The sequence below is a fragment of the Procambarus clarkii genome, chromosome 87, assembly GCF_040958095.1.
Source record: "Procambarus clarkii isolate CNS0578487 chromosome 87, FALCON_Pclarkii_2.0, whole genome shotgun sequence".
In the NCBI taxonomy this organism is placed as follows: domain Eukaryota; kingdom Metazoa; phylum Arthropoda; class Malacostraca; order Decapoda; family Cambaridae; genus Procambarus; species Procambarus clarkii.
Genome location: NC_091236.1, coordinates 8,836,286 through 8,855,117, shown reverse-complemented (window position 1 = coordinate 8,855,117; position 18,832 = coordinate 8,836,286). Strand labels below are relative to the sequence as shown.

Here is an 18,832-nt window from a genome sequence, read left to right as displayed (position 1 = left end):
AAACCATTTCCCTAGGAGGGGTTTTTGCTGCTGCTCTGCATTTACCCCACCCTTGGGGCCAGCTGGGGTTTTGTGGCCCTTATTTCGTCTTAGGTAGGGAATGGTAATGCGCTGGTTGGGGTGTCAAGGTGTTGTGCAGCCTGCCTACCAATGCGGCAGCTGGTTCCTGTTTCCTCTGGGGACGTTATACTTTTGCAGTTTTCTTTTCTCTCTCTTTGCTAGTCCCTTGTGATTGTACACGTCGCAGGGATTTCAGTGTTTGGATCTCCCCCATGTTAGCTTTGGGTCTTAACCGGTTAGCAACACCTTGCCCGGGCTTCCCATAGCAGTCATCCTACAGGGCCTGGAAAACCCTGTCGAGGCTCAGTGGACCTATGGATACGTCTTCCGAGTTCCAACCAGCCTCGTGCGGGTTTGAAGGTTGTTGTGAGCCTTTGCCTCAAGGTGACAGTCACCACTTTTGCCTGTCATGCTGCCTGTTGGGTGAACGACACCTTTGACCCGGAGTCTTGTGAGTCGTGTTCTCTGCTTGTTCTCCAGTACTATTCTGATGACATTACGGTTAGAGTACAGGCAGCATCCACATTGCATGTTAGGTTTAGGTTGGTTTCCCACCCGGATGCCCCGGGGCTGCCCCGTTTTGGTTAGGCGTTGTTCGCCCTTCTTCCTCCCAACCCCCCAGTTCCCTGCTTCGAACCGTCTGCAGGTTTCCGGGTTGGGGCAGGGTTTAGTTGGTGATGAAACTCATGCGACTTCGGGGGCTGCTCCATTTGGGTTGGGGACAGAGGCATTCCAGGTTGCTCCTCCTGCCGAGGCTTCTGGATTTTACCAGCGGCCCTTTCTTTGTTGCATTTTCTTTGGGGTGGAGGATGGCTTTGCCCTGGGCTCTCTGTTGTGGGTTCCTGGGGCTGTGGGGGGGGAGGGGGGAGGAGCAGTTCTGGGGCTGTTTGCCCTGCTTGGGTTTTCTGCCTTCTGGGTAAGTTTTTTTGTCCCTCTTGTCTGCTTTATTATCCCACATTTGCTGGCGTGTTTTTGGATCTCTTGCATCAGCCACGTCTTTTTTTGTTATGGTAGCCATTTTATTTTCTGCTGTTTGTCTACATGTGCCTGGGAGTGTGCGCTCGTGTTTTGGGGGCATTTTTTCACCGTCATAGGTTTTATCCTCCCCTTGGCATTTCTCTGTTTTGTTCTTTCTTCTAGGGCATTCTGCACTTCTCTTGTTAATCTGGGAATGCTTGGGTGTTGGTTTTTCACCCAGTTTTGTGTTTTCTGTCTGTGTTTGGGTCTGGGCTCTGGGATTTGGGCCCAGTGGGCTCACGGCTGTTTGCTATGCTTGCTCCCACTCCTTTTGTGCATTTGTTTTTGGTCCGTTTCTGGCTGTTTCACTGGTGGTTCAGTCTGGGTGATGTGTTTTGCCCTTCCCTTCTGTGGTGCATTTCTGCCGACTAATGTGGTGTTTTGTGCGTCTCCCAGGTTCGATTCCGGGTTCCTTTGGGCTCTGCAGTTTCGTTCCGGAGGTTTCTTCCTCTCAGGTCCTTTTTTGGGGGTTTTGGAGGCCCTTGGTTACCTCCTGTGTGCCCCGGTCTTTCCTCTTCTGGAGTTCCAGGGCCTTCCTGGCTTGCACACTACTTTTCTTGGGTCATGACATGTGTTTTGGGATTGAGCTGGGGCTTCGGTTTTTGTTGTTGAGGTGGGCTTGAGGTGCAGCTTTTGTACTGGTGTCTCCCAGTGTCTTTTTTGTCTGGCCGGCGCAGTGCTCCCTCTGCTCGCCAGTCGGCTTCTTGCCTTTTTCCTTTTGTTCTTTCAATTGTTCTACTCAGAACGAAGTGTCCATGTAGCACAGGCTATGGTGAGCCTGTCATTGCTATTCTCAAATCGCTTGCTTATATACGGTGACTACACCTCACAATAAGATAGGAGGGTGGAAAAACCGTTACCTGTAAATAAGGATAGGATTATAGCTTGTGTAGTTAGTGCTAATTAGTTATGCCATTAAGAAGATGAGATAATGGAGTGAGTTTACTCGCTACAGAGTGATGGGAGGGGGGGGGGGCACCTCACTTTGTTTGCTCGCACTTGGTCCCATTATTCGAGTGCATTTTCAGTCATGTCATCTGGCCTGTGGTGGCGTTGGTCAGCCCTGAACTCCCCGAAGGGGAGTTCAGGGCTGACCAACGCCCCGAACTCCTGCTGCAGCTTTCCTTTCCAGCCCCGAACTTTCCCGCCCCGAACTTTCCAGCCCCGAACTCCCCTTCGGGGAGTTCGGGGCTGGAAAGGCAGGCTTCTTCCCCTGCACTTCGTCAGGTCATCTCAGAGTGGGCATGGTCGTAACGACCCCGCCCTTCAGGTGGGTTTCCTGCTTGTTTCCAGTGTCGTAAAGGAACTGTATGGATCTGAGGTTCTTTCTGGACTTGTCCCGTCTGAATCTCCTGTATTCCTTGCCCCTCATTTCAGATGGCCACTCTGTCTCAGGTTCAGCTTCTTTTGGAGCCAGGTGCCTGGATGGTGTTCCTGGACCTCATGGATGCATATTGGCACATTCCTATTTGCCTGGGGCTCATGGACTGGTTAGGTTTCATGGTGGGGCTTCAGGTGTACCGCTTTCATTGCCTTCCTTTTGATTTGAATCTAGCACTTCGTGTATTCACGTGTCTTACCTGGTTCGTGTTGACCCATCTGCGTCTGCTAGGGGTTTGGGTCCTGGTCTACCTCGATGACTGACTGGTGTGGGCTTCCAGTCAGTCCTCTTGTCTGCTCACCAGGGGTGTGGTTCTTTCACAGGTCGCCAGGCTCGGGTTCCTGGTAAACTGGAAAAAGTCCCGTCTGGTTCTGTCCCAGGTTTGGACCTAGCTGGATCTTGTTTGGGACTCTCGAACTACTTCCATATCTCTCCGGAGGCATTGCTGAGGCTACGGTCCCCCCATCAGCTGTTTCTGGGGGGGAGCGGGGGGGGGGGGAAGGGGGGGTTCCAGGTCACTCGGCAGTTGCTCAAGCAGTTGTGCGGCAGTTTAAACTTCGCCATGCTGGTCTACCTGCTGGATCGTGTTTGGCTTCGTCATCTATTCTGGTTCTTTCAGACACGCCCGTAAAGGAACTGTATGGATCTGGGAAGGATCTGGGATCTGTATGGATCTCTTCTCTCGCGATCGTTGGGTTCATAATTTGGCAGCCTTGTGTCGGTTGCTGCATCGCCGGCTTCCTATTTGGGGTTCAATGCCATGGCGCCTACTTGAGACTTCGCTCGATGTGTTCGTGGACGTTTCATCTCTCGGCTGGGGCTTTGTGATCGGTGCTCTTCATGCTCTCCTCCAGCACATGGGTTTCTGCTCTTTCAGCCCTGGTGGTCAGTATGTTCAGTTGCAGCCTTCTAATTCTTTTCTGGCAAAGAACGAAATGGGAACTTTCTGGAGGGGTCCTTGGGTCATTGATGCTTGGTTGGTCAGGCCGGGGGTGCAGCATGTGTTGTGTCCAGTTGTGGCTCTTCACTGTCATCTGCGAGCTTTGACTTCGGTGGCTGGGGATGTGCTTTGGGTTGGTCCGGTTTTCCTCGTTCCCTGTTTCAGGGCTCAGGCCTCCCAGGTCATCTGCAGGGTTATTAAGTCTACCCAGCCTGCGGTCTATCCTCGTGTCCATGATGTTAGAAAGTTTGCTGCATTGGCTGCCATGTTTTGCAACATGTTCTGGGCTGATATTCAGGCGTGGGGATTTTAAAGGTCGAACAGGGTCCTGGCTGCATATTATTTGGTTAACTTTCCTGCTCCTGGGAATTCCTGTGTTGCTTTGGATAGCAGGTTGCAGCTAGTTGTCTTGACTTCGCACTCGCCAGGAGTATGTGTCGGCCACCTCCCTGGTAAGTCCCTCTTTTCCTTACCTTTGGTTATGTGGCTCCAGGGAGCTGAAAGGGCTCCCCACAAAAAACCATCGTTGAATGTAATGAAACGCCATTTTCTGGGTGAGCCCCGGAGTCTCCTTAGCAACCCTATCTTCCTCCGGTCGGCGGTTTTTCGCATTGTTTGATGTTTAGCTTCCAAACTGGAGTGTTGGGTAGCCGGTGCGGGAAGGTCCAGGGCTCCCCCTCTCCCCCTCTCGGGGAGGGGAGCACTGCACGGACGAACGGCGCAGCAGTGGAGTATGACGTTTGCTTGTTTCCTTGGGATTAAAGGGAGTTCTGCCTCTCTGTTCAGTTTTTCTTTGTACTTTTCTTACCATGTGAAGTTTGTTTTGTTATGCCTACCTTTCTGGGTGCCTAACACTGGTCTATGGCAGATACAGAAAATCCCCAACCACGGGGTTTTACCAGAGCCATTGCTCCCTGCAACCTCTCTGAGGGGGGCCAGGTTCTGGCTCGTGGTCCCCGGTAGTTTGAACTCCATAGATTAATGCCCTGGTCTAATATATTACACATTAGCCGAATAGCTCCGGGGAGCCTCCTGGGCTTGCCCAGAAAATAGCATTTCATTACATTCAATGCTGGTTTTTTAACTTTCTGTTCCAAGGTTCATTTCTCCCAGGTTGTTTATAGTGTTTTAGGTCTAGCCAGCCTGCGGTTTACCCTTGGGGCCCATGTTGTTTGCAAGTTTGCAGCTTTGTCCTTAGTGTTTTTAACATGCCATGGGCTGATATTTGAGCTCAGGGTGTTTTAGAGGTTTAACTGGTTCCTGGTGTGTTTGTGATCTGATCATTGTCCCTTGTCCCTATCAGGCTTGTGTTTCCCAGAGTTGGATTTCCCACCTAGGTGTCTCATCTTTGTGCATGTAGTTTTTACTCTGCTCCTCCTTGGTAATTCCTGTGTTTTCTTTTTACTCTCTTGTTAGCTTCAGGGAGCCACTGTTAGATCCCCTCCAGCAAATCAATGTTAGTGAGGCCTCAATGGCTCCCTGATTCACCTCCCTGTTTTTTTTTATTCCTCCTAACCAGGTGTGTGTCAATTCAAGGTCATTCAGCTACGGACTGAATTTGTGATGATGTGCAGGCTGGGAGCTCTTGATAGTCCTCCCACCTGTTGGAGGCCATCCATAATTAATGGGATTTGACCTAGTTTGAGTGAATTACTTGCAGAGTCATTAGGCTGTTTTAGTGCTTTGCTTTCTTTGAACCATACAGTTGTATGAATTGCTTCACTTATTTTCTGGATGTTTTCTTGGTGATTGTAACAATTCCCTGCTCTCTGCCTTTGTGAGTTGGCCAAGTTCTGGCTGTGGTTCCTGGTAGGCCATACAGGAGCCCTAAGGAAACTTCAGGGTTTCTCCAAGATCCTACCAGAAAGAGGCATTTCATTGCATTTAATGCTGGTTTTTCTTCATAAGATCTTTAGTACTTTGGTGTGGGATGCCATATTTAATAAGGCATCTAAGTCTCGATGTGCCTTCTCATGGTGGCTTCACTTGTAAACCATTTCTTTTAGTTCTGTCTGTGTAATAGTCATTTCTAGTTTTCTTTTTAATGTATAATAGTTTTTATTCTTTTTAATTTGGACAAAGCCCCTACTTTTAGTGTGTTGACAATCGGATTCTCTGGTTTCCAGAGAATCGTGCTGTTTTGTCGGGCAGCAAGACAACCCGACCCGAGTCCCTCCTGCGATACTGCTGCACTTGGGTTGCTACCAGCCTGCACCCCCATTTGTGATAGAGGGAAAACAGGCAAAACAGCAGTGGAGGTGATTTTGGGTGAAAATGGTTGAGAAATTGTGTGTTAGTTAATGTAAATAGCATAGATGGGGGGAATGCAAGAGAATTGAAAGTAAGTTTTATAAATGGAAAGACAGATGTGTTAACTGTGATTGAGATGCATCTTAATGGAGGAGGGTAACTGGGAGAATGGGTAAAAATTTAAATGGAGGGAGAATTTGAGAACATAATTGTTGTAGATTGTAGGAAAGTTATTATGATGGGGGAGGGGGGGGATGTGAATGTTAGGATGGGGAGCAAATGTAGAGTTGTTGGTACGTGAGGAGGGAATGCCAGTTGTAAATGGGACTGATGATCTCCTGATGGATCAGAAGAAGTTTGTTTCGGTCAAGTATATAATTTAATATTTTGTTCATGGAAAAGTATAAACTGTACGGAGGGAAAGGAAATGGGATGAATTAGAACAATAAAGTTTGAATTATATATTTGTGACAGAAGATGTAAAGGTTTTGTGAAGTGAGGGGAAATGTTTGTGGGTTGAGATCATTATGAAGTGCTGAGCAACAGTAGACTTGGGATTTTTCTGTCTAGAGAAAGAGTGTCTAAATGTAAGAACGTTGTATACAAGTGAAGTTCTATACCAGAATTAAATTTGAAGAAGTTCTAAAATTTCAAGAAAGATTAGGTAAAATGATAAAAGGGAAAATTGCTGAGAATGTGACTAATGACACATTGTGAATGTGACACTAATGACACTATATATATTAGAAAATGACTAATATATATATACTATATATATACACACATATATATATATATATATATATATATATATATATATATATATATATATATATATGTCGTACCTAGTAGCCAGAACGCACTTCTCAGCCTACTATGCAAGGCCCGATTTGCCTAATAAGCCAAGTTTTCCTGAATTAATATATTTTCTCTAATTTTTTTCTTATGAAATGATAAAGCTACCCATTTCATTATGTATGAGGTCAATTTTATTTTATTAGAGTTAAAATTAACGTAGATATATGACCGAACCTAACCAACCCTACCTAAACTAACCTAACCTAACCTATCTTTATTGGTTAGGTTACGTTAGGTAGCCGAAAAAGTTAGGTTAGGTTAGGTTAGGTAGGTTAGGTAGTCGAAAAAAAACATTAATTCATGAAAACTTGGCTTATTAGGCAAATCGGGCCTTGCATAGTAGGCTGAGAAATGCGTTCTGGCTACTAGGTACGACATATATATATATACACATATATACACATACTGTACATACTGTATATATATTAGGGATGAAATAATGAAAACTGTAAATGTGGGTATTTATAAATTGGTGACAATGGGAGGGAAGAGAGATACAGTAAAGTATTACAGTACAGTAATACAGTTCAGTAAAAATCAATGGAAAAGAGAATTAAGAATTGAGAAAAAAATAGCTTGAAAATAATTAGTGCCTGGCAAATAATGATGCAGGAAAGTGTGTAAAACAATGTGAGGCAGAAGAGAGGTGCAAAATAATAATTGTAAAAAGATTATAAGTAAAATGGTTAGTGATAAAAATGAAAACAATGAGGACTCTGTAAGAAATAAGAAATTATTTTACAGGAAGGTCAGTAGTGGGGTAAATAGTGAAGGGTGTGGGGGAAACTCTGATAACAGATGTGCATGTTATCAATAGTTGTAATAAATAACACAACTCGCACTGTGAAGTGAAATAAATGATGACGTTTCAGTCCATCCTGGACCTTTGTGTTGTGACAACGTTCCACTCCTTCCCGGATAATTAGTATGGGAATTAATAAAAGACAGAGAGATTGTATACTGCTTCCAGTCTGACATGGATGTGAAATTTGAGCATAAAAAGGCTGAATGCTTAAGAGTATAAGCAGTGGAAATAAATTTTGTGAAATAAGTACAGTAGCTTGCAAGTGTAATTGATATAGCAGTGAGGATGTATATGTGAGGATGATGAGGATGTATCCATCCAGTGAGGATGGTATGAGTGATAGAAGAGATATGAGTTATGTGTTGAATGAACAGTTTCAATGTGTGTTTGTACAAGGCAAGGAGTTCACACCACCATAGATTTAGCAACATAACATAAAGTTTCTGGAGATGATGTGAAAAAAAATTGCTTCTGGCTTTATGAATAAAAAAAAGCACTAGAGCCAGATGGATGATCACCTTAGGTTCTGGATACGTGTTATCATGAGCGGGGCTATCTACTAAGGATTATTTTCCAGATATCTATGCAACAAAAACTAGCAGGCATATGGAAAATGGCAAAAATTGTCTTAATTTATAGAAAAAAGTGATAGAAGATCATTTAAAAGTATAGACCCGCACTGATGGCCAGTGTGGTAGTATAGGTGGCTCATAGTCAATTGGTCTTGAATACAATTCTCACAAGATGTTTGGGCACATTTCCTTAAATGTGATGCCACTGTTCACCTAGCAGGTACCTAGGAGTTAGTTAACTGTTGGGGGTTGCATCCTTGGAGCGGTCAATCATTGGCTAGGGGACCTCGATAGACTTAACAAGATTCTTGTCTCTGATGATGGGAGACCTAATTGAAATGGATGAAACATTTTGAAAGAAATAATATAATGTACTGTAATAACAAATAGGCTGTTTGGTATTATTACAGGAAAATTTACTCTGTTTTTAGAACAGTTGTTAAGATTTTGTAAAAATGAAAGTTAGGTGAACTACATCTGTTTGGACCTAAGGAATGCATTAAATCCCACACAAGATTTTCTTGGAAGTTGAAGCTCATAAAAATATAACTGGAAGACTACTAATATGGATGAACAGTTTTCTAACAGGTAAAAAGTTAAAAGGTGATTAGAGGACATGTATCAGAGTGGAGGAGTGTCCGTAGTAGGGTCTCACATGGCTCAGTATTAGTGCTAGTAATATTCATTGTACTTATAAATTATCTAACATTAAGGATACAGAGTTATACAAGCATGTTTGAAGTGATGCTAAGGAACTGGGCAGAATAAAAATCTAAACATAATAGACTAACAAAGTAGTTAATGGCAAATGGAATTTAATGGGAGCAAATGCAATGTAGTGGAATTCAGGATAATTGAGACCAGGCCACATTCAGTTTACAAAGTATGTTGTAAATCACTAAAGAATGCAAATCACAGAAGAAGATTTAGTAATGGTCCTTGACCATAAGCTGTCACCAGATGGTCACATGTAAGGTATAGGCCAATTTCAGTATAGCCCTCGGTACATGTACAAAGGAAATGCTTAAAAACACTGTTCATAGCTTATATGAGACTCAAATATGTAATTACCTAAGTGTAGTTACAGGAGGAGAGCTACGCTTGTGATGTCCCGTCTTCTCAGTACTCTTTGTTGTATAACGCTTTGAAACTACCGATGGTTTTGGCCTCCACCACCACCACCTCACTTAGTTTGTTCCAACCATCTACCACTCTGTTTGCAAAAGAAAACTTGTTAATATTTTTTTGGCACCTTTGTTTCCTTAGGTTGAATCTGTGTCCTCTTGCTTGTGAAGTTACTGGTTTCAGGGATTCTTCTGTCAATTTGGTCAATTCCTGTTATTATTTTATAAGTGGTGATCATAGCACCTCTTTTTCTTATATCTTCTAGTTTTGGCATGTTTAACACCTCTAATCTCTCCTCGTAACAATTGTTTTTCAGTTCCGGAAACCATTTTGTAGCATGCCAATACTACAAATGTAGCAAGCATTTTGTAGCAGATGCCATTGGTATAGTGATCATACTTCAAAAATCATTTAGACAAAATATAGAAGGTTCAGAGATATACTACTAAATGGCTCCTGAATCTAAGAAATAGAGCTACGAGGAAAGGCTGGAGGAGCTAAACATGCCATAACTGGAAGTCAAGGAAAACGAATATGATTATTGTGTATTATCATGTTGTCTCGCATAGTTGAATGATAATTGTTACTACTACTACTATTTTTTTGTATTAATAGTTACTACCAGCACCTCTTTCATACAGAACTTTCTCAATTAGATATCATGTTACCTCAAACTATTGCTTTCATGATGTGCTCCCAATATATGCTCACTTAACAGTTAATATTTGATATTTCCACTGTGCTAAACACTACAACTCGGGAAATCACAGAATAGCCACAGTCAAATGTTAGCTGTAACTGAGAGATTTGATGTTATTATACTGCAATCATGTCAGGGGGGGGACACAATATCATAACCACTGTATTGCACCGTAATTAAATTTGACACGTCAACAGAGCTCATAAAAAAATTCGTTCCCTAGAAATTTTGTCATTCTAATATTGATAAAATGCATTTCCTGATCACAGTGAACAAACAAAAAAACCAGCGTTGACTTGCCCTTTCCTGGAGCCAGAATGTTCTTGCCTTAGGGAGTGACCAAATGATATAGCTCAGAAACAATAAATAAGTAAGAATTTTATCTTTACCTGATTTACCCAAGGGCCACTAACCCTAGAGGCCTCGACGAGGACAGGAATCCAGCGACTTGTCAAAGGTGCCCCCAGTTGCCTTTTTTCCTGTGAGTACATGAAAGAAGTCTATGTGTGCACAATTACATATTGTGCACACATAGACTTCTTTTCTGGGAGAACCCCCTTTATTAGCTTCCTGAATCAAATGCTAGTCTGGCCAAGCCTGAGGAAGATGCACTAGTTCTATCCTTGCCTACTGGGAGCCAGGACTTCCTATCTGTTCAACGGGCTTTCCCTATGAGGTGAAAGGGGCTTGGGGAACAGATATTGACCCTACCCTACAAAACCCTACCTGAAAGCATTTGTAGAGAATTAGTTATTGTCAGGTAACCAGATGAACAATCGTTTCAGCAGTATAAATATCCGAAGTAATATGCTGGACTGCCAGCAGGTGGCAGTCCAGGTCACACAGGGTCCCAGTTATCCCTTACTGACTTGCCTGGTCTCTCAGCTTCTCAGTTTCACTCTGATGCTATTTGGTTTTGGCTATTCTTGGGACATTGGTTTTGCTTGGGGAAGTACTTTGCTATTGTTTCTCTTCTTCAGATTGTGCTTTATATCATCCACATTGCCTGTGTCCTAGCTTTATTATTTTTCTCCAACTATGGGCCAGGTTCCCTTCCTTGGGAGCTGGTTTGCATTTTGCATGCCCAAGCAGAGATATTTACCTGAATTTACCTGAGGGCCACTAGTACTAGTGGCCTCGACGAGGACAGGAAGCTGGCGGCTAGTCAGAGGTCCCCCCCCATTTGCCTGAATGATCTTTTCTATCTGTATTTTAAACTCCAGCAGAGTTTTGGTGTTTACGGCTTCACACGAGATATGTGCTCTAGGGGTATCGTGCTGACTCCTCTCAATTCGCCTCACTTCTGAGGAGGAATGTAGTAGTTAGCTATGTGTTGTCTAACATACTCTGTGCCTATACCTGCTCCAGGTGCTTATTGAGAGCTTTCAGCTTCGCTGAGGGTGCACTTGGGTCTCATATGTGACTGTTCTTATTGGTGGCTGCCTTATACATTTTCCCACTAGTTATATATGGCACAACTGCTTGTTAGTGTCATGATCTAGATAGCTGGATTGCTACTTTGTTCTTTTGAGTGTTATGTGCTCGAGCAGGATGTTTTAGCTTTCCTCTCTTTTTTATATTTTCGACTCTACAACCTAACTGTGCATAAACTCCCATTATATAATGAAATTTACATACATTGGAGAGAAAAAACATTTGTTATTATAGTACACAATAAAGATTCTGGCACTTGATTGCCAGATGTATAAATTAAATACTGTAATGTCCTGTATTATTAATGATGGCAGTATTCAGTGTACAGTACTATTTTCTCATGGTGGAGGATGGGTTGGCTTCACTTACGTGACTACTCAACCCGTTGTCACACCAAGTCTATTCCATCTAGCAGTTGACCTCAAAGACACGTTCATCATTTTTAACATGCTTTTCATTCAAAATAGGAATTTTCTCAAATACAAATTAATATTGTTATTTATTAGCATACTGTTCATATTTAGGCATGGGTTAGGTTAGGTGTTTAGGTTCTGTTGGCAATTATTTATGTTTATAGTATGTGGATGAAGCATTTACTGCGTTGTGGTTCGAGCAAAAGTTGTCAGCAAAGCACTTATTCGAGAAGTGTTCGAATGTCATCAGTTGAGAGTCATATGTAAACCGTTTTTCATTCATAAACAGGAGGTTTGGCAGATGCATTTAATGGACTTTGGCCTTTGTTTATAAGGATGGGCTGGACTACTTCAGTCATATTCATTCATGTGACTGCTTCACTCATATTCACTCATGTGCCTGCTTCACTCATATTCACTTATGTGACTGCTTCACTCATATTCACTCATGTGCCTGCTTCACTCATATTCACTTATGTGACTGTTTCACTCATATTCACTCATGTGACTGCTTCACTCATATTCACTTATGTGACTGCTTCACTCATATTCACTCATGTGACTGCTTTACTTCATAAGTATGACCACTGCACTAGTGTGACAACTTCATTCATATGACTGTAACCACTTTGCTTCACTTGTGTCACTACTTCTCTTCACTTATGTGGCTGCCAAACCACCATGGAGGACTGTTTCAGGTTCTCACACAAGAAATCTAAGGAAAGTGCTTATAAATGCATGGAGAATAATCTACATTTTCATGTATCCATTTAAAAATAGATGTCAAGTGCTTTTGTCAAAGCACTTGACAAATTTGACCACTAAATATTTTACTTGCAGGGAGGCTACTCGGACAGTCGGGTGAATGGGTTGAACAATCCACGATGTAATGGATATATTAGGAGCCGGGATGAGCTGGAACCAGGTCTTCGTGCTGAAGCTCAGGTATGAAACACAGCTGAGTTGTCTGTGGGTAATTACCTAAGTGCAGTTACAGGATGAGAGCTACGCTTGGGGTGTCCCATCTTCCCAGTACTCTTTGTTGTATAACGCTTTGAAGCTACTGACGGTCTTGGCCTCTACCATCTTCTCACCTAACTTGTTCCAACCGTCTACCACTCCGCAAAAGAAAACTTTCTAATATTTTGTTGGCACTTTTGTTTCCTTAGCTTGAAACTATGATGCTATGACTTGAAACAATAAAAGGTGGCCACACACAGTCAGAAGACATCGCCACCATCCTTCCTCCCACAGCATTACTCCTCCCTCCATGGCGCACAGCGCTAAATATCACCACAATCCTGCTATTATCAGAACCCTGGTCAGTTTTATCAGTCAGGGGTCTTCTGTAATAATATCATCGCTACATAATAGCATGAACAAGTATATTATGGCATTTTTAGGCGATACTGTGGTCACAAGCTGAACAGCAGGGCTGTTAGCTCATGCTGCGTGCGTCAGGCTTGGTAGCTCACTCAATACTGAGGGCCTAACACCCGGGAGTTTGGCCCACGATTTTTTTTTTAAATGGCGTCTGTTTACAAGAGCCCTGATGAAGGTGTGGTGAACCCCGTGTATCCGCGGGTCATTTAAATCTTGCGTAGTACTCCAACACGTCATATGACGTGATGCGCAGTTGACTGGAACAACTTCCAACACGTCATATGACGTGATGCGCACTTTAAGGGTTAATGGTTCTAACACGAATCTTCTCAATATTCCTTATGTTTTTCTTCACTGTCGAGGGAAGTTGAAAAATTAACTCTCCAAAATTAATTTTCTCAATTTATTATGGTCTGATGCCTAGTGATGTATTTTACACGGTACTCATAACATTTTCAAAGACAAGTTTACCATGCTTTTGCAAAGGCTTATATTCTCTTGGGGTGAGGTGATACAGGAAGTGATTGAGGTGAGCAAGTGGACGAATGTCATAACATAAGGGATATTAATAGTCTATTACATGCATCAACATAAGCAGCTTATGTTCTTGCTGCTCCTGTCTCTGTGTTGGCTCGGGACCTTGACTACTTTGAGGTGGATAGAATGTAATTATGTGTTAACTGATTGTTGATTGCTGGTGTTGACGTTTTGATGTGTAAGACTTTGCTGATGTCCAGTCTTCTGTTATCGTTATACCTGTTGATTATTTCAGTGTTGCTTGTTAAGATGTCTCTGGTGATGGTCTGGTTGTGTGAGGAGACTATATGCTTTTTGATGGAGCCCTGTTGCTTGTGCATTGTCAATTGCCTAGAGGGAGACGTTGTTGTCTTGCCTTTATACTAAGATATTTGGGGCTGACACTCCCCAAGTGGGCATGTGAAGGCATAGACGACGTTGGTCTCTTTTTAGGCATTCTGTTTGGTGTCTGGAGAGTTCTTCATGAGTAGGTTGGTAGTTTTTTTTTTTTTTTTTTGTAGTAAATTGTTAATTGTATCTTCTGATTGGTGTCTGTGGGGATAACATTCCTAACAATAATATTTTTCAGAACTCTTTCCTCCGTTATATGAGCCGTGAAAAAGAAGTTCCTGTAAAACAATCTAATAGGAGGTACAGGTGTTGTGTTGGTTGATTCTTCAGAGTTTGTGTGGTATGTCACCTTTCTTTTAATGACGTCTTCAACATAAACTGATAGAGAAGCCATTATTGACTAGGATCTGCCTTACTCTACAGAGTTCCTCGTCGACCTGCTTCCAACAAGAGCTGAGAGTGAGAGCTCGGTCGACGTAGGCGTTGACAACACTCCACTTGTACCTGTCTGGGCAGTCACTATTAGCATTAAGGCACATTCCTATGTTCATTTCCTTAGTGTAGACTGCAGCATGAAAGCCTCCATTCCTTTCTGTGACTGTCACATCTAGAAAGGGCAGCTTCCCATTGCTCTCCATCTTGTAAGTGAAACTTATGATCAAATTTTGCTTGAATACCTTCTTCAACTGCTTCAAACTTCCATCATTAGGTACCTGCATAAATATGTCATCAACGTACCTGCAGTATATGGCAGGTTTTAATTCCATGTCTATTAAGACCCTCTCCTCTAAGGTACCTATGTAAAAATTTGCGAACAAGACACCTAGGGGACAACCCATGGTGACCCCATCCACTTGTTTATACATGTGCCCATCAGGACTTAAGAAGAGTGCCTCTTTAGTGCAAGCTTCGAGTAACTTTCTCAGTATGCTCTCTGGTATGTTTAGAGGGGTACAAGCCAGATCACAATACACTCTGTCCATCATCATCCTGATTGTTTCATCCACGGGTATGTTGGTAAACAACACCTCGACATCCTGAGAGGCTCTCATCCCCATTGCACGTGCTCCCCGCAATAAGTCAACAAATTCCTTTGGAGACTTTAGGCTGAAAGCACAAGGCACATAAGGAGTCAGCAGGCAGTTGAGTTGCTGAACCAGTCTGTATGTGGGTGTGGGTATCTGGCTGATGATTGGTCGAAGTGGATTTTCTTGTTTTTATTATTATTATTTGGCACTCTTCTTTTGTTTAGGATTTAGTAAGATGTCTATAATACTTAATAAAATACATTTAAAAGAATACAATAAAATATGCTTATTGAATCAATGACAACTTTAGCATTTATTCAAAAGTAGCATTGTTTTTAAAATATACCGTATTTAAAAGGTAATAATCTTGCTGTGTAAGCTAAAAATAGCTGTGCTGACATTATAGTAATATAATTAAGTGGACAATTAACCTTATTTGTAAAAATCTATACATTTGATAATGCTCTTAAGTTACTAATTGTTAACTTTGTTTGCAGAGCGGATCAGAGGAAGAAAATGAACGGCTCGTAATTTGTGCAAGCAGCAGTAATGGTTCCATAAGCAGGAGTGCAGTTTCCAAGGCCCATCAAAACCATCACCAAGAGTCGGGGAAGCAAGTTGGTGTGGGAGAACAGTGTAGCCAGTCTCCTTCAGGCATATCACCCCCATCACCAATACTCCAACACAATCATAGTGTAGCCTCTAAGGAAGACTTTGCTGACCTTACCAACCTCACAACTCTGAGTGACAGTGAAGGGGGAATGGAGCAGGATGCAACAATGGTGGTGGGAGATACAGGTTATCACCATGTAAACAAGCCACACCAGCACAACCACCCCCAACACAACACAGGTGCAACGAGAGCATCGTCCCCGCGACCCCCACTGACAACGGTGCAGTAGCTGCAATGGTTCCTGGGCTTAATTCCCATCTACCTTCCCTCGCAGGCCCCTATCACCGAGACACTCCTCTGGTCTGATGCGGGTATTCATACGTATACAAGGCCTGGCCCAGCTGCTGCGGTGGTATGTGGCAACCGTGCCCATCCAGCCCACAGTGGACTTGATGCGTGTGCCTTGACCCAAGTGTACAAATGTTGTCAGTGTGGGTACTTGAGACCATCAAATGAGCGGGGCTGGGTCAGGCACCCCACTGTAGCCACTAACAGCTAGTTGTTGTTTGGTGTTTACATTGTAAGCATTGTGGATATGGCTCTCAGTCACACAGTTTTGGCTCAGTGTTCCCTGACAGACAAGTCACGGTATAGTATACTTTTCGAGACTGATTGAAAGGAGTACAAAATGATTATATTTCCTCTCATTTTATCTGTAAAATGTGACTCGAGAGCTGTGTCCAGGGTGCTCCCTCATTTCTCTGACAACAAGGTATCAGGGATTATCCTGGCAAATAACGGCATGCCTGCAACTCCACCCCTTCCCCCACTACCCCCACCACCACAACCATCACCACAGCCCCAAAGATCCCTCTCACGTCTTCACAACCTCAGTGTTTTGCCATATTTGTATCAGGGATGGTAATCTCTTCTCACCTCTTTTGATAAGACTGTAAAACAACTTTGATTCTGATATATTTAATTTGTCTGCTGTTTATATAACATACAGTAGTACAAGAGTAATGGGTTATTAATACTTTATGCATAAATCAATTTTAGGCAGCAGTCACGTTATAACATTTGTTTTGTTTTTTTACTGTTGAATCATTACAGTCTGAATTCAGGGAGAATCATACCAAGAGCATCTACAAATTGCAGGAAGAACACATGCAGCGCATACATCATTGCAGTAGCTACCTGAACAATTCTACAGGTTTAGTCCTCATGGTGGGTGAAGGATCTAACATATATTGTTCTGCAAAGTTAACTGAAAATCATGTGTAGCTTTCAAAGTACTCTGATGTAGACTCTTATCTAATGATAAAATAATTCTCAGCGTGCTGTTCTCAGTTAATAAATTACTGTGATATAATATTTAATAAAAATGTGGTAGCTAATTCCAGTTTCTTACAAAGAATGCAGTTTTCAAATTGCAATAGCCAAAGTTCATTCAGTGTTAACAAGGTAATACTCACTCAGGCCTATATACTAGATATACACTGGAATGACGCAGCATCAATAATGCCAACTGATTGATGTGTTTGAATACATGGGTTTGTTACTTAAAATATGTCTTTACTCATTATATATAAGAAAACATTTTAGCAAGTAATGAGTTCCCCCATATTTATATTTATTGATTTATAAATTCCGTGAGAGACTGGCATAAGCTTACGTCATGAGCATCAGTTGTCATATTACATCATGCGTTCCACTTAACTCTAATTAATATATATATATATATATATATATATATATATATATATATATATATATATGTATATATATATATATATATATATATATATATATATATATATATATATATATATATATATATATATATATTTATATATAATTTATATATATATATTTATATATATATATATATATATATATATATATATATATATATATATATATATTTATATATATATATATATATATATATATATATATATATATATATATATATATATATATATATATATATATATATATATATATATATATATATATATATAATATTTCATTTACATTTGTTTATGTGGTATGATTTAAACTACCATCCAAAACTTTGCGATGAATTTTTAAACGAATCATTTTGATCCTTCACCCACAATTCACATTGCATTCCATACAGACTTCTGATTAGTGGTGCTGTGGTACTTATCGAAATTGCCGCCAATTAGTGATTACAAGTTTAGCAGAAGGTTGGTAATGGGCACTAGCAGACGGTGAATGACTGCATTGCCTACTTCTGCGTGTGATGTGACAGTTGCTGCAGCATAGTGTACGGGCACTCGGGATGAACGAAACATTGAGGAGCTTCATCTGTCTTTGTTTTATGTTAAGTCATTGCTAATGCTGACTACCAATTGTGTTTTTGACTGACTGGCAGCAATTTTGAGTAGTACATGTGTCATCCGCCTCTCAGTGAAGAGCCCGGGCTAACCTCTCCTCCCAGTGCATTGCCACTAGTCCACTCATGGCCATCTGTTTAGCCCTGATAATCTGCTGTAATCATACTACTAGAAGTGTTGATAATGCAATCAATTGAATTCTCAGGCTGTCTTCAGACAAAACCTTTTAATTTTAAATTGTGAATAGAATAAAAAATAACTTGTTTGTACCATTTACCAGTGAAAGTTTTCAAATACTTTTTGAACAGCCTTTTGAACTAATTTGCCTTATGAAATTGTTCAAAAATTCAGGGCAAAAGGTGTGTGTTTGCTAGGGTAGGTCCTGGTATCAGTGTGGCACCATTGGTGAATGCTGGAGCCTTCCTGCAGTGTCAGGGTGGGGGTTCAGCCTGGTCGCTCTCCTGCGTGCATGACGTAGCTGACTGTCTGAGATGGGAGTTTCATACATAAGACTTATTTTAATATTTAGTACAAATCATATTCCATTTACTAACTATATACACTGGTTAACTCAATCCCTAGTAGGACTATTGAAACAGTCTCAGTGCTTTTCTCAATCTGCAGTTGTACAGATTGTAATAAGTCAACCATGCAACACTCTGTGCAGTCAGACCACTGCTCTCAGCTGTAATTAAAAACCATCTTGGCTTTGTATCAAAGCCTAGGACTAGAACTGGGATGTGGTAATTGGGTGGCTTTGAAGAGCAGAAGATTGGCTGTGCAGAGTGATGCGAACCCCCTTCCTCCCAAGTAAGAAACATAGCTCAGGCTTTTACCTCAGTTACTGTGTGGAGCTCCAGTTAATGACAGCGTGCGGAGATACCCAATATACGTATTTGTTGCCCACTGATGAATATTGTCCTTATTATTATTATGAACTTATGTTTATCTCGCTGCTAAGTTAGTTTTGTTAGCAGAAAGGGTGCCAACATTAGCGGCTCAGGTGAGGGATACTTTGCACTC

At 41.8% G+C, this 18,832-nt stretch overlaps 1 protein-coding gene across 3 annotated transcripts in view; it reads left to right on the top strand.

The window, feature by feature from the left end:
* LOC123747058 (protogenin B) overlaps positions 1-15,878 on the top strand; it is a 246,712-nt gene extending 230,834 nt beyond the window's left edge. For 2 of the 3 annotated variants that reach the window (XM_069317379.1, XM_069317380.1), the window contains 3 exons: positions 5,525-5,656; positions 12,396-12,500; positions 15,331-15,878. In XM_069317379.1, coding sequence (XP_069173480.1) covers positions 5,525-5,656; positions 12,396-12,500; positions 15,331-15,735 — 642 coding nt within the window. In that variant the 3' untranslated portion in view covers positions 15,736-15,878. The remainder of the gene's footprint in view (positions 1-5,524; positions 5,657-12,395; positions 12,501-15,330) is intronic. The other variant, XM_045729049.2, reaches the window with a different exon arrangement.
* The last annotated feature ends 2,954 nt before the right edge of the window (positions 15,879-18,832 follow it).